Source organism: Protopterus annectens, chromosome 4.part0, assembly GCF_019279795.1.
Source record: "Protopterus annectens isolate FY-2018-M chromosome 4.part0, PAN1.0, whole genome shotgun sequence".
NCBI lineage: Eukaryota > Metazoa > Chordata > Ceratodontiformes > Protopteridae > Protopterus > Protopterus annectens.
The window spans coordinates 1,597,712,115-1,597,737,580 of NC_056733.1; the positions used below are offsets into that span (position 1 = coordinate 1,597,712,115).

General features: G+C 40.3%; 1 protein-coding gene across 1 annotated transcript in view; it reads right to left on the reverse strand.

The window, feature by feature from the left end:
* Positions 1 to 4,586: 4,586 nt before the first annotated feature.
* The window catches only part of FBXO38 (F-box protein 38), a 3,050,069-nt gene continuing 3,029,189 nt past the window's right edge, over positions 4,587 to 25,466 (reverse strand). Inside the window, exon 22 of the mRNA XM_044069370.1 lies at positions 4,587 to 15,132. Coding sequence (XP_043925305.1) covers positions 14,954 to 15,132 — 179 coding nt within the window. The 3' untranslated portion in view covers positions 4,587 to 14,953. The remainder of the gene's footprint in view (positions 15,133 to 25,466) is intronic.

A 25,466-nucleotide genomic window follows, 5' to 3' on the forward strand; every position in this document is an offset into this window, starting at 1 on the left:
CCGACACCCAGGCTCTGGCTCCGAGAGCCACATGGATCCAATATGCTTCAGGCAGCTGCCAGCATCGACCCTTTGACTAAGCTCATCCTCGGATCCAAGTACTCCCAACCCGGTGGATGGATCGGAGAAAGAGAAATTAGCATAAAGAAAGGAAGTGAGCTCCTCCCTCCAGAGGGAGAGGGGGCTGCAAGACTCCCATCTGGATCTGAGTACGAATGAACTTCCTCATCATTTTATCCATGTCGACTTCAAATAAGCTTCAGGTGGACCTTGACAAGCCCATGGACTCCAACCTGGCGGGTTGAGGAACCAAGGCCCTAGATGGTGGTTGAGGCTCCTCCGGCTCTGGGGAAAATCTCGGAGATCGGAGCCAAGAGGAGTCATGGATCCTAGACTGACTCTTGGCAGGAGTAGAAGCAGAAAGGTATGGGGACCACTTACAGTTTTCTGGCCTGAGCTCTCTCTGCCTCTTCTGCACTCCACTTCCACAGGCTTAGAAATGGGAGGCTGAGTCCCAGCCTGGGAGGGAGGACAAGCAGGAACAAGACAGGAAGGAGAGGCGGCCACAGCAGCTGCTGTGACCAAAGCAGTGGAAGAGGCTGCTGCCTCAGTAGTAGGTAGAAGGCCTTTCAAGGCCAACTTCGCCTGTCTATCCTTAATACTTAATAGCACGTGGATTACAACCCACGCAAATGGTATAGTCTGTACTTAAATGTGTTACACCCAAGCACATAACACAAAGAGTGTGGCCATCAGCTGGTGACAATTTGTGGCCACACACAGTGCATCTCTTAAAGACCGGCTTGGGGTCAACCATGTCTCTTACAGAAAAAAACAGCGCACACAACATGAGAAGGAAAAAGAGAAAAAAAGCAAACTATTTCCTACTCACACCCACTCACCACACACTCAAAGGCACACAGAACGCTGAGGGGGGAGGGAAAGCAACACACTCTAACACTGAAAAACTACAGAGAAAAACTCAAACACGACGCACCAGCAAGGGCAGGAGGAGAAGGAACCTACACTAACAGCTAACACTCAATCAACTATGAAAAAACTGCTTACTTATCAAATAACCCAACTCACAAACTTGGAGCTCAGGATCACTATGCTTCTGGCAAGCTGCAGCAAATGAGGTAATGGAGGTGTATTATGGGTAAGGGGAGGAGCTTGGAGTTCAGAGCAGATGTTGGTGCACTTGCCGGCTCAGATCTGTATCCGGTACCCACAGGTTGAAGATCAAATGAAGTAAACTACTTCAGATCATACATTTCACAGGAACAAGTGCATTTAACTGAAAGTTTTGATATGCATTCAATAACTATTTCACATCATTCACCAATAATAACTAACATAAAAATGCAGAGTAATGAAATAAAAATAAGCCATTACCACTTTCCCACCTATCTGTTGAAAAGAGAGGAATTTAAGGAATGGGTGGAGGAAATTATTCAGTAGTTACTAGAGAAGATTTCTTCTGAAAATATAGCTAGGGAGTGGGATAAAATTAAAGTGGAGTTTAAAAACAGGTTGGAAATGAAAGAGAGAGAGAGAGATATGGTTAAGAAGTAACAAGACTTATTTAGACGGACTGACAAATAAAGTATTTCAGAATAGGGAGGATCTCACAAAACAAGAGGAAGAGCAATTGCAGAATGCTAAACATAAAATAAGGGATTACCTCAATAATATGCATGCGGTTAAAAAGATGGTTGTTAAGCAACTGTTTTTTGATAACTCCACAGTGCAAAAACTTCTAGCATGACTCAGACAACAGAATGGAGAAAGGGTTGTTGCCAGGCTTAGGCAGCCTATAACAAGATAAGAGATCCTGTAGCAGTACTAAACATATTTAGAAAATTTTATGAGTCTGTATAAAGCAGAGAAATATGGAAATCAAGAGAAAATACAAATGGAAATGTTAATGGAAGAATTAAATATGCCTAGGTTACAGGTAGATGAGGCTCAATTAGCAACAGTTAGGACAGGCGGAGATGAGATAAAAATGGTGATGTATAACCAATCCACAGGAAAGTCCCCAGGAATAGATGGTATTCCTGTGGAAGTTTGGAAGTTAGGAGGGAAAATGATAAAGATCTGGTAAGGTTTTGTTTAACATTGTTTTAAGAGAAGAAGGAGCACCAACATCCTGGAAGAAAGCTTTGGTGGCTGTAATACTTAAAGAGGGTAAAGACCCATCAGATCCAGGTTTATACAGGCCTATTTCAATCCTAAACCATGATTATAAAGTGTTTATGTATATAATGGCTAAAATAATGGCAAAAGTGATGTCAAAATTGAAAGATATGGGTCAATGTGGTTTTGTGGAGGTGAAGCAAACATTTGACAACATAAATGGAACACTGATGATCCAGACGGAAGCAGAATGATACCACTGTTGTTGGTAGGTCTTGATGCAGAGAAAGAATTTGACAGAGTAAGCTGGGGGTTTAAGAGCACGGCAATGAAAGCATTTGCATTCCCTGATAAAATTATAAGGTTGATTAAGAGGATATATGAGATCAGATGTGATTATTAAATTTTGTGGGTTCCTCTTTGATAATTTCTGTTTGAGCAGAGGAATCAGGCAGGGGTGTCCTCTTTCCCCTTTGTTATTGGCATTATATTTAGAACCATTGGCAAAGAAAATAAGGCACTCAGAGATTTAATGATATAATTGGTATGGTACTCAAAAAAAGCTGGCTGTATTTGCAGATGATATTATTTTATACCTGATAAAGCCAGAAAAGGACATTTCAGTGTCGCGGAACATTTTGAGACAGTTTCAAATCATTTTGGGATACAAAATTAATGAAGTTAAACAAAGGCAATAGCTGTAAATTATGTACCAACACACAGACTTGTTCAGCAATATCCATATTTATGGGGACATGATAATATGAAGAACTTAAAGAGTATGGATTTAAAAGGGTTCTGGTGTGGCAGCTAAGGATATGTAGGAAAAGACTAAACAAAAGATAGTACAAACACTGAGAAATTGTTTTATGGATATGGATAGCAAAAAAAGCAGTTAAAATGTTTTTAGTCCCTTTAGTTTTATACACAGGTCAGGCATAGTTTTATCAACCAGAGGTGAAGTTATAGATAGCAGTTAATAAAGAGCTGAAGGATTTTATCGGGAAGGGGAAGACGGCAAGTCAATTGGGATAAGATGATTCTTCCAAGAGAAAAAGCAGTATGGGAATACCCGATTTGAAGGGTTATTTCAGAGCTACACAGTTAAGGCTCCTATATGTAGTGGAAGCAGAAACGTATAATTCAAAATGGAAAGGGATGATGACGAAACAGGGGAAACAAGAAACAAGTGAGACTGGGATTTTGGATGCAGATCCTTAAACAGAATAACACTAACCACATAGAATATTACATTCATAAAGTAGCAGAAAGTATTCCAAAAACTAAGCCAACATGGGAATGGAGAAAGGAGATTCTGCCATTAGGGATGACTGCAATTAGGGATACAGAAAGTAGGCAAGAATTTACTGGAGCAAACTGGCAAAAGAACCAAGGTATTGTGAGCAAATGATTAGACAGGGAAAGGTAATACAATGGGAACAGGCCAAGAATTTATTTGGACTGCAGGCTAGAGATTGCCTTCCCTTATCAAGGACTGATATCAGAGTATAGGCAAACAGAAAGAAATAGGGGGATCCTAAGTGAAAGACCAGTACTGGTAGAGTTTTTAGTAGAATCTAAAACAGAAATTGCTGTTATGTAAGGAATAATTACAACAGCATATAAAATATTGCATGATGACTACATGAATCAATCAGAGGAGGTCAGAAAGAATTCAGAGGAAAGAGTGGATAAGCAATTCACAAAGAAACAATGGGAGGATACATGTATGTCTCCCAAATATTCAACAAAGTTTAGAAGATTTAGGATATTTGCTTGAAAGTGTTTACATAGGTATGTTATACCCCAAGTAGACTCCAAACAATTTTTCCTCAGGTAGATAGCAAATGTTGGAGGTTTGATGGGGAAGAAAGAGGTAATTGAGAACACATTTTCTGGGATTTTAATAAGCTGGCAGACTTTAAAAATTCCCTGCAGACTACTCTGTTAGAAACACTGCGAGACAAACTGGTGTAACTAAGCAAATATATTTTTTGAGCTATGATACAGCATCGGAATTGCCTAGATATATTAAGGTCTTGTTCAGTCTAATTATGGGGGCTGCCAAAAAGCAATTACCAGGAAATGGAACTCAAAGCCTAAACCAACTATACTAGAAGTAGTGAATATAGTAACAGAGATAAAACAACTGGAAATTGGTTCTTTAGAAAAGGCAGGAGCAAATTACAAAGAAAAAAAAATGGAAATTGTAGAAACATTACATGCAGATGAGGAATAAGGTTTAAAAGAAGGCAGGATTTGAATTAGTATGTGATGTTTGACTGACAGTGACTAGAAAGATAAGTGATGTATAATATTTGCAACTAAAATTATGTCAATATGATTTGTTTTTATTTATATAAATGTAATGACTGCCTATGTCATAAGTGATAATTTAATAAAGATGTTTCTTGTTTACAAAAAAAAATACGCAATACATTCATAGATGTGTTAAACAATAAAATATTTAATATTTACACTATTTACAAAATATACAGTACTACAGTAATGGGGTGATCATTACAACAAAATTCAAAACAGGCATGTCAATGTAAGGTACAGAACATGAAAAGACATATCTGACTAAAATTGTGAGCAACAGCCTATGATTTTATGCTGATTTTTACACAACATTAATTAGCTAACATGGTTCTTACAAAATTAACATCTATAGCTTTCAAAACCGGAACAGTAATTAAGCAGAATTAAATAATTTGTTAGTACTGTAGTGGACAATTTTTGCCTACTGTAAATATTGCAAATAAAACTTCATATAAACAAGATATTGCCAAAAGTAACACAAATATTAGGTTCCACACAAAAATGTGCATTATGCAGTTTCCTTCAATTACACTTAGAAATAATCAACTTTTTCCGGAACTGCAACAGAACTACCATTCATAATGCCAATGTCTTGGGTTTGGAACTTAAAAATTATATGCCTAGTTAAGTAAAACTCATTCATTACTACAAACACCTTACAATCATCACAAAAATCTGCTGAATTACCTTGAATCAATTGACTGTTCAGAAATGAATGAGGTAATAGATCGTATTATATCAACTTTGTTAGAGAGCAACAACTTTAGACAACTAAGTGGATTGGCAAACAGAAAACAATAAAAACAATAATATGTTTGTGCCATGCTATAATATTTCTTGGTGTCCTGGTTATACAGAAAAAAAGTGTGTTGTTGTATAGTGATAATGGTAGCCCTTCAGAAATACTGTCCACTACTAGACACTGAACAGAACAATGCAAGGCACCCAAACAGGGCCATCAACATCCTTGCAAAAAGGGTCCACACCAGGCATAATCAAATTTAGGGTCAGCAAGATACCCAAACAGCAGATGATCATACCAAGGTAAGCCATTATCAGAAAGCTGAAGAATCAGGCAGAAACAGCAAAGGTACAAAAATAAATTTAAAATACTACAGCCAAGGTAACTGAAGCAAATCAAGTGAACTCTTAGTCACTTGATTAAATTACTGTTCTGTGCTTTGAATGAACCTGTTTCTCCTAGGTGGCAGACCTGAAATCTAACTGCTGCAACTAAACATACCATTCAGAGCATATTAAGCAAAAGGAATCTATATCCAAGGAGCAAAAGGTGGTTAGTTACTGCATCACACAAGAGTTCCCTACAAAGAGTTAAAAAAAAGCCAAGATGTCTTATTTATGTATTTAGTAGTCTCATTCCCACCTGCAATAGGCAGCTGAGACTGCTAATTCAGCCGGGTATCTATGCAGACCACCAAAAGCATTAGAGTGGCCAGTGCTCTGCTTAGGTGATCTGCTTCCTAGTTGTTGTGATCACTCCTGTCAAAGAAGGGGTTACCTGCAGTTCCAAATTCACATCTTACCTAGTTGTGCACCTTATCTCACACTTTGCTGTCAGTTACTACTTGACTTATTGCTTGATCAATGTGAAATAATTGCAACAAGTTTGATGCAAGTTATATCATATCTCTCAACTGGAATTCTATACAAATCAAAAAAATAATTGGGGGGGCAAAATCAGGAACATATTTTAAATATTGATCTAATTCACTTAAGTTAATAGAACAACAGGTTTTGCTTCACCATGAATGTTCAGAACAATAAGTAATTCTAATGGCTGGCATTATTCAGACAGTAATCTTCACTGATTTACCAGAAAAATCAAGTATCTATGAGGTACAATGCAAAAATGTAAAATAAATCAGCGATGTTCTGCAACATCACATACAGCTAAAAGGTAGGAGTTAGACATAGCAGAAGTCAGCTTTTCAAAGTAATAAAAAGAAGGCAATATCAGAGAATATAATTTAGTTTGCATTAGAATTCATGTATTTTGGACAGCAGGTAGCTGGGTGTTGGAACTACTGTGCAAAGGAAGCACTTGACTCTTGCTAAAGTTAAGCTCAAATACAGTAATGGTGTAAAATGGAAAACCAGTTTTTCACCTTCCTAGCCAAATGTGCATGCAACTGAAAAATGGACAAGAATTAAATGAATGGTGATGCAGTTAAACTAATTTGCATGTTACCTTTATTTGTATCAACTTAAACATCTTCCCTACATTTGGAAGAGCAAAGTACAAAAGACATGGGTGAAAATGGTCAGCTCTGTGGCACAAGGGGATAGAGCCCTGATTGTGACCTAGATGACCCAGGTTTGGTTAGCAGTTTAGATGCAGGAAGAGCTCAACTATGAGGCAGGAGAGGTGCAGCTTTCCCAAGGAGCACCCATCTGAGGAAAGAGATATGGTGACTCCCCAGCTGTTGGCTGTGCCACTCCAGGGACAGCTGCAGGTCAGTCCTGACAACTAGGCCTCAGCTGTCTGGGGGATGGCTATCTAACCTGGGAATGCAGCACCTGTTCCAGTGCATGTGTGCAGGTGTGTACATGAGCACACAGGGTCCTGCACAAGAAGCATTGTTAGCCCTCAAGGTGATGTGGGTGCCTACATCACCACCAGAAGGCAAGGTTAAGGATTTACACTTAAAATCTTCTCATTGTTGTCTCACTGATGGCCATGACCAGACTCATCTAATTGGGGAGTAAATTGACTCCAGCGGCTCTTGTCTCAGAGGGAATGGGCACTGGAGTTTTCAACCCAGTGATGAACAAGTATGAAGCCATGGTACTGGTTTGAATGCTAACAGGCATGGGGGTATAAAACACATACAGAGAAAACAAATGGGTGATTGCTGTAATTAACACCTTACACACACAATCCACAGCTACAAATATAAATGCTTGTTGATGAAAATTAGGATTGTTTATGAGCTTGTGGTTTTATTTTAGCAGCCATGCATAAAAAAGCAGAGTTAATCAAAGTGTGTGTGTGTGTGTGTGTGTATTGGGGAAGTCCCATGAAAGTAAACCATACAAGTACTAACCATATCAGTGGATTTTAAGAAGGGCCTGCTGCAAACGGTGAAACACTTGCCCACATCCCTCTAGGTGCTCATAGTTCTTAGATCCCCAGTTCTTAACTATGCTTCAAAAGGGATTGCCTGTACAACAAAACATGCTAACCTGATGATTTTACAAAATTACAGATTTAAAGTTAACCTACACAAGGTACTGATGCGATAATTCAGCAACATGAATTTCCCAGTCAAGGGAAAAGTAATGAGGGAGTAAAGTACTCACTGTAGAAGACTATCTAAAAGATCATCTGATTGTATGTACTGGTATACATCCTGTACCTTCCTCTAAGTGTCCTCTGCAGTGTATGAAACAGAAGGAGCCTGAAAGTCAGAAGGTAAGCTTTAAGGCAGAATGCCATTGAAGACAAGTCTTCCAAAGAAAATGCTAATGTTAAAATAGAGGTCTTACAATCAGAGGTGTAGTTAGGGTGGGGCGAAGTGGGCAGCCGCCTAGGTGCAAGGAGTTAGGGGGTATGATCAGGAGATGTAATTCAATCAGTAGTGCCATACCAGTATTTCTGAAAGCCGATACAGAGATAAATTTTGATATGGCTTTTGTGGTCATGTCTTCCGAACAAAAGTGCTTCAATGCTGTGCGTGCGTCTGGCATAAATTGCAGCAAGAAGTTTGCTGTTTTAAAAGTAGAAGCAGAACTTTGTTTTCCTTCTTAGCTTGTGTAGTTGAGGGGCACAGATGGGAAAGAATGGACCTGGCTAGCAGGGCCAGATAGGGAACAGATTTTTTTGTTTGCTCCTCAAATTAAAGTTGAGTGGTGCCAAATGATGAACTTCACTAGGTGATAGATAAGGCAACTATGTATTTGCATAGAATAGCGTTTGATAAAAATATGTATAGTTGACTAGCAAAGACACATACCACGCACATATTCCTAAAATGTATCACCTCCCATCATAGAAAGCCCCGTCATAAAGTTTGCCTTTATGTTCTTTAGGAATGGACTTATCTCCTTTGCTCTCCTAAAATACTTCTTCAGAGAGAGACAGAGAGACAGGGGGCTGCAGACTTATGGAACTGACAAGTGCAAAAGAGGTGGACAAGAAATCAAAGGAGGCATACAACAGGGAAGAGAAAGATGGAAGGAAGGTAGAAAATTAAAGGAAAATTCTATTATGAAACTCCAAAATATGTTTTATCAATACATATTCTTGTATTCCCTGTTATACTAATGCATCAAAATTGGACTATTTGATATTACTTTTTGTATTACTAAGAGTAACAATACATTTTCATTTCTTATACCCAAAATGATTATCATTCTATTTGATATTTTTTATTATTAATAGTAACAATACATTTTTATTTCTTATACCCAAAATGACTAGAATTTGGTCTGTCACAATGATGGAAATTTATTTTTCACGTTTTTTTGTCATCTCCACAGCCTGTAGTTTTGTCCCTTTCCATGGTTCATGCTAGTAATAAGGGAGTTATTTCCCCCTTCATTTAGATATGGTAACAGTACCTTGAACCAGTGGTTTCTTAGTCCCTAAAGACTGTATCAATCACTGACTGACCGTGATCCATGCTAAATTAATCTATGCCTTTATTGTAACAGATTTAAATACTCTTTAAAACAAGTATGTTAAAGTAAATGAGTCAAACATGTGATCTTTAAAACAACTCCCAAATCTTTTGACATCCACTTCTCAAGGTGTTAAGACTTGTCAGTTAGGTACAGCAGTTCTGCTCATTCATTTTTGGCTCTCATTTTAAGAAAAAAGCTTGCAATACTTGTTTTCAGGCTCCCTAAATCATCTTCAGTTACAGGGATACAGTCGAAATAATATTTAATTACACAGCTGAAAGCAGCACTTCACTGGCCAAAACTGAATACTTACTGATGTATTTATAATGTGCTTCAGTACAACTAGTTCATCCATGTTCTTCACATAAGGCTTATCCAACAACTAACAATTTGGAAAAAGAGTTTCAATTTTGTTGTTAATGGGAGTGATTCACCAACCTCAGCAAGAAACAGAATGGGAATGTAAAATTGTGAGTGGCAAATTAAACTAACAAATGCAGAAAGTGGTGTTTATTTTTTGTCACACTGGTTGAGACGGTCATGTTTTGAATTTGAACAGACAGAAAAACGGTTGGAACTTCATGATCTATAGCAAGGAAAATGGAAATGACGACACAGAAAGGCACTGAGGAGTTCCTGGGAACTATCTAGGTGATATTATGAGGAAAAAAACTTCTGGGATAAGGTTAACTATAATTAAACTGTGAAGTCTTCCTTTAAAAGCATTTAATGAAATAGTCTTACTGTTTTCATTTGCTATCAAGCCAGTGTAACAAAGGGTAAAATTTACAAACCTGGACGAGGTTTGCCTTGTAGTTGCCAAACAATCGTTATTCATACGGAAAGCAAACTGTTTTGTCTTTTTTTGATGTGAAGAGATCAATTATGTAATACTTAAGAAATTATTTCTGTACAGGAATGATTCTTACAGAATAAACTTAGGGTTCTATATATGCAAGCACCTAGAATTTGTAAACCCCCTAGGGAGAAATAACAGCTACTGAAAAGACTCTCTCTTTTAGAAGCCAGGCTTCATATCTCATCCATCCAGAGCAAAAATCCACTGTGGCATTCACATCTCAAGGCAAAGTCTTCAATGGAGGTACAGTATAGACCCCCCCCCTTCAAGAAGCATTTTACTAGTCCTGCACTTGGTCACAGTTATGGTAGCCATCAAATCATGTCATACCAAGATGGGAATCTGGCATAATGAATGACATGTAACTGAAACTTTGATCAAAACTATCCTCAAGACAGCATCCAGAAGTTTAAATAAAGAATATTAAGACTGACTGCTAAAAATGTTCATTGGGTATGTCTAAATTTGATAATTGGTTTTAATTTCCATACTGTCTGACTCTGTGCAAGTCAAAACAAAGTGTTTCCAACCTACCCCTGAAAAAAATGGCAAGTACCTAGAAGGTTTACCTATACAACAAACAGAAATGCAACAGATGTGCTAGCAAAACTTACAGATTTACAGATGGAGGAGGAACAAGACATCTCTTGGCCAGATGGAGAGCCCTTTCTCATATGGCTTTGCACATTACCAGAGTGTAGGAGTTCCTAGCCGCTTCTAAGACTTTTTGAAGGTAACTACTGTATCAACAAAGGTACTAAGCTGCAAGTGGTTATCCTCTGCCAGACTGCTGGGACCGTCAACTGTTCAGATATGAATCATCTCTGGAGACAAAGTTAGATGGGTTGGAGCAAAAATATTCTTGACTATTATCATGTGACAACAAACACCCTTGGCCTTTCAACAGAGAATTTGGCCAGGGGATGGCAGTTTAGCTCCGAACATTAAGGCTATGATCTGTTAACAAAAGCTTCCTTTTGTAGTTCTGGGTTTGAATCCCTCAAGTACCACTTGCAAACTCTAACCCTAAGCAACTAAGTTAAACAGACAATGCTCGGAGGTCACCTTAAAAGAAACACTTACGCCTAATGGGTTTACCTGGTTAACAAATAAATAAAATAAAGGATGAAGGTAAATACACAAATTGCAATCCTTATTCTACTGTGACTGTATTTATTTCCCCCAGTATTGTGAGCTGAATATGGGAACTATATTCTTTAGGAGAGTGAATAGGTCAACTTCTGGAACGTACACTTTTCTGAAGATGCCACAAACACTAATCCTTCAAAAATGAAACATTTGGTGGCTTGACCTGTGACCCTGCACATATGCAAGGACATTTAAATTCCCAAAGATGTGGACTGCCAACAAGAGACTGTCTTAGCTAATGGCACAGGTCTAAACTCAGATGTAGCTAACAGAGTTACGGCCACTCCTCCCTCTCCACATATTGTGCTACCACTTGATTGTCTAATCTCATTAGGGAAAGTTACGGCTACAGGAGTAATTCAGCATCTGCAAGGACAGGAACACATTCCTTAATTTTGGGATACTAATACAGAGAGGGCTCTGTAGGGAATGTCAATGGCTTTATATTAGGGCAATGCACTTGAAAATGGGGACTGAACTGGAGTGGTGTGAATAAAGAAAAAGTCTGCCTATAGATTTAAAGATTGAGACTTCTCAATCAAGGATGTGGTGGCAAGGATATGAAATAAAAAGGAGGTACAATGAGAAATGACAACGGCAACCACTGCTGAAACTGCATATAAAGACAGGGCATGGGAACTACAAAAACTGACACTGCCATCAGTCCCAGTGTAGTCCTCTAAAGGAAGGCCATCAGACTGAAGAGCTTTCTGAATCTTTGCTACAAACAGAATATTCTGAATGGATGATGATCAAGTCATTGAAACCACAGAAAAGTCCATGCCAAAGCCAACAATGCAAAATCCTGGGTTGTGGCCACTAACAACCATTCACCCATGTAAGAAAACAAGAAAAGATTACAGTGCTGCAGAATTTATGTAACCAAGTCCAGCAGATGTTGATGACTGCAGTCCTGGGTAATGCATTTACTGCTTCAAATGTGCAATGAACTACAAAATTAAGCAGGATTAAAGGAAGTGCTTTCTTGACAGCCTCTTGGGAAGATAGGGCAGGCTGAAAGGCAGCAACTTATATACTAAAATTGCTGCCTACTCAAAACAAGGAATACAAACTTCATGTGATCCTCCCAAACACTGATCTCCTAATAAGTACCCATAATTTCTATCACTGCTATTAAAAGCCCTGTGGAATCACTGCACCAAGACTTGAACTTTGACCATATGCAATTCATACAACTAATGTGAAAAATTACACAACTTAGACAAAGAAACAGGCAGAACCACACATGGTTTCTTAGAGAACAGGAAATAATGAAAGTAATTATGACTCTCTAACACTGTCTCCCTGAATAGTCTTTATAGCCCCATAGATAAGGGAAGACTGCAACTGTGCTAAGAAGTTCCTCTAACACCACCAGGTTTACCAGATGAGGAGGATGCAATTGGGGGTGGGGGGCAGAGCTACTCAAGAATGTCCCCTTTTCATGATGTCAAATAAGCATGTATGCAAGGCGATAGCTTTTCCAGGCTACAGAAAACATGGAGAGTTGCTCTCACATCACATATAACTGAACTAAGTAGACAGGCCCTGCTGGCTGGGATAGACTTCTAAATATCAGAGGGAGGAATGAGGAAGGCAAAATGAGTGCCACTTCATAGTTTCCTTAGAAGCGTATATAGCTTTCTCCTACTCGTAAAGGTGTAGAAAAGGGCAGAAGAAAAAAGCAGATGACTGCAAATAGTGGAACACAGTCTAGGCCTTTTCCAAATCTTCCACAACCTCCTGAAACAATTTCCCAAAAAGAAACTCTCTCTTAAAAATAGCATCCAGGACAACCAGATATGACCACTAAAGTAAGAAGAAAAGCCTGGGCTAGGCTTTCTTTTCTAGTAGGTTCTGGTGGGGCTGCAGTCCTGGCCAGTGCAGCTGCACCAGCAAAGTTACACATAGTAACAAGGAATTCAACTAATAAAGCAACATTAAGATTGTCCTCAACAGCTTTCTGCTCATCTGAGTCTAGGAGAGTGGATTGGTTTGTTCCCCCTATGTCTTGTTCTGCCAGAAAAGATTTAGAAATCAGATACATAGGATTGGTAATTAAGACCACACAGGTTAATGGCAGCAGCAGAATTAATACTTCCACCAAATCTGTCCATATCACTGAATTTCTCCTTGAGGGGGAAGGTTGCCACATTAGTTTTTATTTTTAAACCTATGCAGCTCACAGAAAATGAAAGAGATTTAGTATGTCTGGACGGGAATATCGTTTATGGTATGCCCTATATAAATGACTGGTCTTTTTATGAGCTAGAAAACTAGATTTGGGGAATCTAAAAAAACAAACATGCTATCCTTTACTACAGACTCTAGGGGAAGGTACAACCAAAGACCAATCATTCTTCTTCACCAAGTACAATTATTACGGCACTTCAGAGGGAGGAAGTATGTGAAAATTCCAATAAAAGGTGGATTTAATGAACCTGAGGGATCCTCAAAATAAGAGATATCAAGAGAGGAAGACTAATTATTGCCACAGTCTTTCTTGAAATACTTGGACTTCAGTTCCCCCCTCAAACTTGGCAAAAGCCAAATACTCAGAAAAGGATTGAGGGTGAAAGCTTCCTCTACTTATTGTAGTGAGGGACAGATTCCTGTCATCCAGCAGCAGTAGGTTGGGGAGGGAGGTGTCAGGTGGGCAGCATTACTACTTTGCATCTAAGATGATGCTAATCAAGTGTGTAACTAGAGGGAGTGGGCCACATACCAGCATGCCTCTGAGTAAGAAGGTGCAGGTCTAAGACTAATAAAGTGTAGCTGTTGTGTCAAACTGCCAAAATCTTCCTCAGTTTTCACATACACTGGAAAAAATCAGCAAAGTGCAGCATGGGGACCGAGAATGTCAAAGGTCCTTCATTAAACTTGAGTGGGCCTATACAGACCTCATCAACACTCTCTGGCGAGTGACTAAATATTCAAGGCACAATATAAGAGAACCGATCCCCTGAGATACAGTTCAGATCCAGAAGCATGGTGTCTTGAGTACTCAAAGACCCACTTCTTACAAACCTGTACAGCACGAACCTGATCCTCTACACAGATGAAGTAGTATGGAAACTCATGAAGTCACTTCCAAGTACCCCAAAGCATAACAATTTAAAATATGAAGAGTTGCACTAGTGGACACCAGGACAGATATAGCCAAATGTTCGTTACTGCAGAGGGCCCATCAAAATAGACATGACATTTTTGTCAATAGGCTACTGTTCACGAAAAAAGTGGTAACTCAGTGGAATAGGGGCAAATAAGAAATAATCAGAATTTAATGTACAACAGTCAAACATCTGTTTTCTTTCTCTAACAACTCCTACAACATTAAACTAGCTAGCTTGTTCTATAAACAAAATTACATGCACAAGACACATTTAAGAACAATTGGTTGTCCGAATATGCTAAGGTAAAGGTAGGTGCACTTTTTTTCTGACAGGCACATTGAAATTAAATGATTCTGAAATTATGTTTACAGTAAATGGTAAATTATTTTATGAGAAATAAACCTTTGCTCAGCAAACAAATGAGTCGTGAAATACAGAAAACTTTTATGCTACATTTTTATTTTCTTGTTTTTCTTTCAGCCTTTTACTTGTATAAACATATGAAATAGAGTACCTCAGAAGGTAAAATGTATTTTAAGTATCTTTGTACATGGTGTATAATAAGGTGTCTCCATGTTTAAAGTAAAAAGTCACTTGAAAATACAGCATCACACTTCAAGGAGGCACACAGCCTGAGGTGTCATTGAAGCAGTAAGTTACATCACTCCCAAGAGGTGGCATGATGTACTAGCAGTCTCAGGGTAGAGGACCCACTCAGAAATTTCAGTCATATATAATCATCTTCAACTGGCTCCCCACTGACATCACAGTAATGGATGAAGATTGCCACTACTCGCTGGAAGACACCTTTTCTTGTCTGGCGCAGCTCTGAAATCTCTTCACCAATTGTCTCCATACATATGTCAGCAGACAACTGACCTTTTCTTCGTGGTGCATAAATAGTTGCTGAATGAAGGGGGAAAAAAAAAAACAAGAAAATAAGATTAGTTTCTTGATTTTGTGTGTTTTAGAGAAATCAGCTAAATTCAGAATCACAACATGTATGATATGATAGACTGTTAACTGGAGAACACATTTGGCATAGCAGTAATGGAAATTCATTTTTTATATAATGTTAAAATCTTATTTTTACATGTTTTTATCCCTGATATGGGATTTATTAAAGCTATCTGCCTGTTAAAGTGTGAATTACGAAAAAAAAAAATCTTAAAATGCACTGCACATGGAAGACATCCAGATGGAAACAGAGAGCATCTGCATCTCTCTGTGCTTTCAACAAGTAAAACATAAAAGTAGCAATTTGTTCCCTTGTAGTGAATATGAATATTTAACAAAAATGTTTGATCTTATGGTCAAGCCTTTTGTCTTAATGCTTTTGACCAAGTTATGCACCGCATAGTATATACAAAAAAAAAAAAAGCTACTTACCTGTAAATAACAGTCATCTATGGTAGTTTCCATAACTGTGGACCCCCGGGAGAGATTCTTGCAGCAGATATACACATTTATTTTTATTTACTTAACATTTGCTAACTGGGAAAGAGCCTATTTTCAGCAGAGGCCCAGGGAGAAAGGCTCCAGACGCATGTCTTTGGAATGTGGGAGTAAACCGAAGTACCCAGAGGAAACACATGCAAATGCAGGGAGGACATGTAGACTCCACACAGAAGGCAACCCAGCTGAGAATCGAACTGGAAAACCTCTTGTGAGGCAACAACTTTAACCACTGCATCACTGCTCCGCCCCTAATGGGGCTTGTGCCACTCCAGTACTAACTTCTGGCTTCTCTGATTTTTTTTTTTTCAGCCATCTTTCTGTGGGACCACTTGACTGATATCATATAACTTCCAATACTATTACTATAAAATTAGTGGTCACCTATGTGCTATCCTGTTCTTCCCTAATGATACTAAACAACAGCCAAAAAAGGGCATGTAATCATTCAGACCACTACAGTGCCATTAATTACCACTATGTCTATTCATAAAGAATTCAAACTAGTTCTGACATTGGGAGAAACAGAGAGGGAACCAATGATATTTGCCTAAAAGGTGACTCTCAAACACTTTTATGGAAAATAAGCCAAACACATTACAGCTCTAAGTGGTATTTCACTCGAATGTAATTCTTTGAAAAAAGAGTCAGGCAGTAGATAACAACTGGGGCTATTATTTACCTGTCTCAGTTACAACTGTTCACATTCTTTCTGAGCAGACCAAGGTCTGGTCTGCCTACATGTCTGTCTATCTCAAACTGTTGCACTGGTGGGGTTAGAAGACATCATCCCAATAAAAAGGAAAGCAGTAGTGAACTTGGTCAAAAGTACAAAATTAACAATCCAAGTAAAAAACTTGACCAAGAACATTAAACCACAATTTAATATAAAACGAACAGCAAAGCTTTCGGGCTTACTCCTTCTTCAGTGCAATAAAACATCAGAATCACAGTTCACTTTTATACCTAATAAAAATCACATGACCACAGCCCTATCATGTGACAATAACATTTTTTCTGCTAACATATTTACTTATATTGCATTTGTTTCTTCACTAAAACTGGTTTCAGACTAATGGCGGCATTCAATCCTGGATATTTATATGCAGCTAACCTAAGTATCCATTCATATTCCTTTATATCCACTTCATTACATACTGACTATTGCTGTGCTAATTTAGTACTTGGCATATTGCAAAAAGACTATTTTTAATATGGATAATCCCCTATGTGATAAAAAAGAAGTTATGTCTTACCATAACGTTTCATCTGTGTTGTTTATCTTCGTTCATTCCTTACTGATGGGTTATCAGTTCCGTCCTCGGAACCGAGCAGGCCAATATCAAGCTCGCGTCAGCCAAAATCCTACCCAGAATACTCTACTCCCTGATACCTCAGATCGAGTTTGCAAGTTGATAGATAAAAGTAGAGGCTATTTCTGGTCATAACAAACCTACCAGAAAGGAGTACACGATGAACCTCCGGATGGGGTTTGGAGGGTGGAAAGTAATGAATGAACGAAGATCAACAACACAGATGGAATTTTATGGTAAGACATAACTTCTTTATCTGATGTTGTTAATCTTCGTTCATTCCTTACTGATGGGACAGTGTTCCCAGCTACCTGTATTTCTGGGAGGCCCTCATGGAAGGACATTCCTGAGCACCATGGAACCAAATGAAGCTCTACCTCAGGAAGCCAAGTCCAATCTGTAATGAAAAATAAATGTATGAGGTTTAGTCCAAGTTGCAGCTGAGCAAATATCATTGAGGGAAGCCTTAGCATGGAAGGCTGCTGAAGTTGCCATAGATCTTGTAGAATGTGCTTTAACTCTATGAGGCAAGGTGAGATTGTTTTTGTTGTAGATAAAGGTGATACAATTTCTCAACAATGAAGCCAATGTAACTTTTGATACAGGATGACCCTGTCTAGGTCCAGAAAAGGACAAACAGTTGGTCTGATTAACGGGTATATTTTGTTCTGTCCAGATAAAATTGTTTTTGCCTATGAACATCCAAGGAGTGCAAGCAATACTCTCCCTTGTTAGAATGAATGAACGAAGATCAACAACACAGATGGAATTTTATGGTAAGACATAACTTCTTTATCTGATGTTGTTAATCTTCGTTCATTCCTTACTGATGGGACAGTGTTCCCAGCTACCTGTATTTCTGGGAGGCCCTCATGGAAGGACATTTAAAGAAAGCACGAGAGTTGAAGAGCAAAGTGATCCTCATTGCTCCATATTGGCCTCGACAAGTCTGGTTCCCCTTCCTCTGACCTCACCCGCTAGATCAACCATGGATCCTCAATCCATCACCAATGTTGATCTCCGCCTCACCTATATATACCAACCTATCCAGAACTAATCTAAATAAGCTAGCAACCACCTACAACAACATAGCTAAACCACTGGTACCCCCCTTCTTCCTCACACCACTGCCTTAACCTTAGACATCGCGGATGGCTGGAAGTACAAAACCAACTAGTTTACCAGCAACTTATTTTTATTCACAAGATTTTACATCATCCTTCAAACACTCCCATACTATGTAACCTAGTAAATTCTTATAAAAACCTTCCTACCCTAAGATCAGCTAAAAAACTACAAGTAGCCACTACCAAATCCTTTAACAAAGCTGGAGACTGCCTATTCTCAAATGCAGTTGGCAATTCCTGGAACAAACTTCCAACTGAGATCACATCCCTTACTTCCACCAACCTTTTCAAGAATCAGCTGAAAAACTTCATGAAACTTCATGAAAACCAAATGTGCTCTCAGCCTGACTGATACTTATTTTCTCCTCTTTCTAACTCTAACTCTCAAACTTGATTTCTTTTACTGAAACTCTACCTTCTTTTCTTTATATGGCAAGTTTAAATACTGCTCTTCTTTTTGTATCTCCCCATTATGACTTTCTGTATATTTTTGCTTACTGAAACTGAACTAGAACTTTGGCTGTTAAAAAACTAAAAATTATTACTTGTACTATTTTGTATAAATGTTTCTTTGTTTCTGTCCTTGTTATTGTCTCGGTTTTTTTCTCCTCGGCCCTACTGAAAAATGGACATATATCCAGTTAGACTAGCCCGGTCAACAAATGTAAAATAAATAAAATAAATAAAATAAAAAATGGTTAGGAAAGAACACTGGGAGATCAGTAGACTGGTTGACAGATCGCTCTGACACCACTTTTGGTAAAAAGGTAGAATTGGTTCTCAGTGATACCCTATCCTTATGGAAGATAAGATAAGCAGGTTTGATGCATAAGGCCTGAAGTTCTGACAATTGTCTCGCCGATGTGATTGCAATTAGAAACAGTTTTGCAAGAGAGGTATTTTACATCACAAGAGGACGCAGGTTCAAAGGGTGGAGCTGTTAAAGCTTGCAGAACCAAGGCCAAATCACAAGGTTGTACGAGTTCTCTGAAGGGAGGTTTTAGGTGGATAACCCCTTTCAAAAATGTCTTACAGAGTCTGTGTGACATAAGTGAAGAATCCTGAAAACCAATATGAAAATTCAAGATGTCAGCTAAATGTATACCGATAGCAGAGGCAGACACCCCAGAGTGGAAAAGATGTGACAAGTAATCTAATATCACAGAGACTGGGGCTGACAAAGGGACTATTTGCTTATCTGCTGCCCACGAGAGAACCTCTTCCATTTGTTAAGAGAGATTAGTCTGGTGGACGATTTATGAGATGCAATAAGAATATTGCGCACAGGGGTCGAAAGGTTTTTATGCCTGGCAATCATAGGAAGTAGAGAAACCAAGCTGTCAGTTTCAGGGTTGTTAGATTGGGGTGAATTAGACTCTGCGGATGGGAGATCAACATTGGTGATGGATTGAGGATCCATGGTTGATCTAGCGGGTGAGGTCAGAGGAAGGGGAACCAGACTTGTCGAGGCCAATATGGAGCAATGAGGATCACTTTGCTCTTCAACTCTCGTGCTTTCTTTAAAAATTGGGAGATGAGGGGAAGAGGTGGATAGGCATAAAGAAGACCCGAGGGCCAAGCATGAACTAAAGCATCCCTTGGTGACTGTCCCCGAGGGGGGATCAGGGCAAAGTAGTTGCTGGACTTGTAGTTGGTTGGGAAGGCAAATAGGTCACAGCAAGGCTGGCTCCAGTGGAGGAAGATTTTTGCCACTATCAGAGGATTGAGGGACCACTCGTGGGGCTGTAGTCTGCACCTGCTCAATTTGTCCGCTATCACGTTGGAGCTCCCGGGAATGTGCATCGCAGTCAGAAAGTGGTTGTGAGCTATCGCCCACTGCCATATTCTCAAGGCCTCTTGGCATAACGGGTAAGATCTGGTGCCCCCTTGTTTGCTGATGTACCAGACCACTGACATGTTGCATGACTGGATCACAGTAGTCCCTGACAGAAGGATGGAGTAAAATGTTACAACGCTAGAAGCACTGCCCTCAGTTCCAGGACACTGATATGCAAAAGGGCCTCTGTCTCCGACCAGATGCCTTGGACCGCTTTTCCCTGACATAGCCCTGCCCCATCAGGGAGGTGTCCATGGTCACCGTGGCTATTGGTAGATGGGGGGTGAAAGGGTGAGACCATTGTTGGGGATTTCGAGACATCCACTAGAGTAAATCTTGTTTGCTGAGTTACACTTATTTGAAAAGACAAAGGATGTTGTAGACGGTGAAAAGTAGCCACTGAAGAAGTCTCATGTGGAATCTGGCTAGGGAAACAATGGTGACTGAAGCTGCCATTGACCCCAATAGCTGAAGTACAGATCGAGCTGGGGATTTGTGGTGACAGAGCAATGGTTGAACTTGACTTATTCTCTGAAGTCTGTGTTCTGGAAGGGATGCTGTGCAATTTCTTGTGTCCAACAGTACCCCTATGAATTCCAAAGATTGAGTTGGGGTTGTGTTGGATTTGTCCCTGTTTATAGTGATTCCCAGGCTTCAAGCTGTTAAGAGAGTATACTGCAAGACTTCTTCCAGTAGATGCTTGGTGGGGGCAGTAAGGAGTCAGTCGTCTAGATATGGAAATGCTTGGAATCCTTCAAGTTGCAAGTGAGCGATAACCACTGCCATGCATTTTGTGAACACTCTGGCGACTGTAGAGAGACCGAAGGGCAGGGCACGAAACTGGTAGTGACTGGCTCCTATATGGAAGTGGAGGTATCTTCTTGAACGTTTGTCCATCTTTATGTGGTAATATGCATCCTGAAGATCTACAGAGCAAATCCAGTTGTCGTCTTCCAGAAGAAGAAAGATACACTGAACCGTGACCATCTGGAATTTCTATGTTTTTACAAATTTGTTTAGTGTACTGAGATCCAGAATTGGTCTCCAGTCCCCTGTCTTTTTTGGCACTAAAAAGAACCTTGAGTAAAATCCGGATCCTATCTGGTCTGGGGGGACCGTCTGGATGACTCTTTTTTTGTAGCAGCTTTTTGATTTCGTGTGCTGTTATTTCCCTCTGACTGGGTGGAAAGTTGGGTAACACTCTTGATGAGACTGGGCAAAGATGGAAGGGGATGTGACAGCCTCTGGATATGATCCATTGTACCCAAGAGTCAGTTATCTTTTCCCAGGCAGCAGGGTACAAGGAGAAACGACCACCAACCACTTCCAGATGTGAGCAGTTGGGCAACGCTTCAGGAGTGCTGATAGGGTTGGCCAGAGAAAGAATCTCTGTTAACCCGGTTTCGTGGACCTCCTCTGCCCTGAAAGGGGCATCTTCCATTGGAGTTTCCCCCTCTGCCTCTAGGGGAAAACTTGGCATGTGTATCCCAGAAAGAACCCTGTGATTTCTTGTGCCAGATCTTTCCGCTCCTCTGATTTTTGGAACAGAATCACTGAGGAGTGGAGTGTCTGACACCAACAGCAGACAAGTCTTGCTATCTTGTTCACACCATGCTAGCATATCCTTGACTTTAGGGCCAAACAAAGAAGCAGCCTCTATGGGGGCATTCATGAAGGAAGCCTTAAAGGAGTCCGCAAAATCACAAAAGCACAAACAAGCATGTCGTCCGGCGACTATACCTGCTCCTGCTGCTCTAGCCGCCCCTTCCATTGCGTGAGAAATAAGACGAAGTTGGAAATGGACTCTAGGGTGGCTATCTGAGAAGCCACATTATCACGGACTTCGTCAAACACAGCTTCTGCCAAGGTTTCAGAGAGCTGGTTGATAAGATCTCGCTGAAGCCTGGTAAAATGTGACAAATAATTCAAAGATCTTACGGCGAAGGTCAATAAAGCAAACACAAGCTTCCCTAATCTATCAATTGCCCGGGACTCCTTGTGGTGAGGATGGCAGTTTGGCTCTCTTCTGCCAAATCCTTCTTAGTAGTGCCACCACCATAGTGTCTACTGGGAGACGAGGTGACCAGTGGGGGTGCTCCGCGGGGGGCGATAATATCTTGTCTGGCCTCTTGGGTATCCATGGTATCAGGAGCTTTCCATGCGTGCTGCACGATGAGCTGGATGTGCTCATCGGCAGGTGGGGTGACCCAGGAGGTAGGGGGGGTCGGGCATGAAAAGTTTGCAGGAATATGGATTCCTTAGAGGAAGAATTAGAGGGCTTCTAGTCACCCCACTAAGGATCTTCAGGATGTCACAAAAGGACACCTCATCAGAGGGTGACCGTGGGGACCCTTCCCCGTCATCAAAATCCATATCTTCAGACTCCTCAGTGGAGTCCAATTGCTTCCTCTTGCACTATGCTTTTTGGGGGTCTTCCTCAGTGGGAGGTTCTGGGGAAGACTGCAAAGAGGGGGTCTCCGGAGGAGGAGAGACCTGAAGCTCTTGTGCCCGGTGTCCAGGGGTTGAAGCTTGTGGCAGTTGCGGCACAGAGGGGGGAGAGGACTCCGACAAATGAGCTTTGCCAGAGAAGGCAAGCACCCTCTCCATGGCCTGGAAGGTGCCATAGAAAAAAATCGGCGTGGAGCCAGGAATGCCCTCCTCAATGGCACAAGGATGACTCTAGTTCCAAAGTGAGATCCACTATTGGAGTCAGGGGTTTGAGGCAAAATACGCTCACCTGAATGAGGGAACGTGGACTTTGATGGTTGACAGAGACCTCTGGCCACAAACAACTGGTCAACAAGCCGCAACACATCCTGCTCAGAAATACTTTTGGTTGACCTCATGGAGAAGGCTGATGGTGATTCTGGCCTTTCCAGGAAAGGACTATACTGACTGTTTGCAAAAGGATCCAATGAAGGGGAATACTTGGTCCTTGCTAGTTCAATAGGTGCAGAGCTCAGAGCTGAGGAAGTCTGCACTGAAGAAAACTGTGTGGAAAAAGTCTGCGCTGAAGAAGTCAGCACCGTGGTAGTTGAAGTTGTCTGCACCGTAAAGGCAAAGGTCTGCCCCTGAAGGGTACGGTGCCGTAGTGGAAAGTGACTGCACCAGCAATAAGGACGGTGCTGAGAAGGACTACACCGACGTACATGTCAGTGCCAAAAAAGTCTGTGCAGTGGAGTACAGAAGAGTCATACTTGGAGCTGAAGGTGACTGTACCAACGGTGCAAAAGGGGACTGAACCTGTATTGATGGTGCCGTCAGGGGTTGCGACAGAATTGCTTCAACCGTAGTTGTCTGCACCGGAAACCCCGGTGCCAATATCGATAAAGGAGACATGGCTGTAGTCAGGATCATTTGGGGCCGTGCCGTGCTTGGAGCCGATAGGGTCACAGGTGGCAGCGCCGGAGTAGTAATCAATTTCACCTTCTTGTGAGTCGACTCTCTACGATCGCCAGAGGGAGAAGAAGGGAGTGACTTTGATGAAGAAGAGGAAGAACACCTCTTGCGGAGTTTAGCAGGAGGGGGTGAGCCCTCCGACCCAGAAATAGCCTCAGAGAAAGGAGAATTGAGGAGACATTTCAAAATTAACTTATTCTTCCTCTCGTTGAGAGTCCTGGTAGAGAAGTTTTTACAGATCCCACACAGAGGATCTACAGTCAAGTGGGAGATGGTAACTTATGGATGCAATACTTGCAGTGCTTGAAACCAATGGAACTTTTCTTATCAAACATAACTGTTGTGGAGAAGAAGCACAGTAGCAAAAGGAAGAATAACAGCTACCCAAGAAAAGGGAAAAAAGAGAAAAAGAAGGATTACCAATGATGGTAATGGAGAATTACCACAAGGTAAGAAAGAGGGTAATAAAGGGAAAGGACTAAAGGAAGAAAGTCTAAAGTGTGCAATAGGGTAGGAAAATATTAGAATAAACTTTTGAAAAAATTTTAGAGTAATAATATATAAACTGTCAAAAAATTAGACAGCTGAGAGAGTGGCTTGACATGGCTGTTATCAACGCGGCAAACGAGATCTGAGGTAACAGGGAGTAGAGCGTTCTGGGTAAGACCTTGGCTCGACAGTTTTTGGCTGACGTGAGCTTGATATTGGCCGGCTCGGTTCCAAGGACGGAACTGATAACCCATCAGTAAGGAACAAACAAAGATTAACAACATCAGATCTATTGTTTTATGTTCATTTTGTGGACGATATTTTAATGGCAAGAAGAAGAACAATTAAGATCTTTTATTGAAAATCTTAATTCTTCGACTACTTTTTTAAAGTTTAAGATGAACTATTCAAAGGAAATGATAGATTTCTTAGATGTGATAATTACTAAAGTAGGACAACATATATCTACCACCATATATAAGAAACGTGTACAAGCAAATCGGTATGTACATAAGCATAGTACGCATGCCCCACATGTTTTTCGTAGGGTTAAGAGTCAAATGTTAAGGGTGAGTAGATTAAACACCAAAGAACAAGCTTGTACCAATCAAATGGGAGAAATTATAGAAAAGTTTAAATAAAGGTGATATAGCCAGAGTCTTTTGGAGGATACTAGACACCAAGTAATAGCTACTAGGACAAATGATGCTAGACCATATTTTGGAAGGAATCAAATGGATTTGGGTGACAATAATAAGAGTATACAGGAAACAGGATAACTTTAGATACATCACGAGGTTTAATAGAAGGACCCCAGGGGTAAAGGAAATAACAACAAGGAACTGGCATATATTGCAAGCTATGCCCAGTATGGAGAAAATTATTGGTGATGAACCAAGGTTTGCTTATAGGAATGGTAGACGTTTAAAGCAAAGACTATGTTATAAGGATATGGTTCAAAAATCCTGTAAAAATATAAATACTAAGAAAAAGGGTACTTTTCCGTGTTATAATTGTGTCAGTTGCCCATTTATTATAACAGATAATAATTTCTCTCATCCCATTACTAAGCAGAAAATAGAAGTTATGTCCTTACCATAACGTTCCATGTGGAGTGTTCATCTCGCCTTTGTTCTTACACATGGGTTCGGAGCCGATCCTCGGCTCCGTGCCGGCCTCTTGCAAGCTCTGCATCGAGAAGAAGCTCGAGACAATCTAATACCCACAATCCCCCTCTGCCTTTACCTCAGATCTAGTTTGCAAGCAAACCAATCTCCAGAGAGAGCACATTCATGCTTACATCACATATGCCCAGAAATAAGAATTTATCCATAACTATATATATAGAAAGACAAATAGACATATATATATATATATATATATATATATGCCAACTATGTACACAATATTTGCAGCAGCAGCAGCAGCAGCAGGACGTTCCTGGCCAGGCATCAAAAGAACGTTCTTCTTAGGGCGGGAGGGTGGGAATGTAAGAACAAAGGCGAGATGAACACTCCACATGGAACGTTATGGTAAGGACATAACTTCTATATGTGATAGTGTTCAATCTCGCCGTTTGTTCTTACACATGGGTAGCGTCCCTAGCTCCTTGTTCCTGAG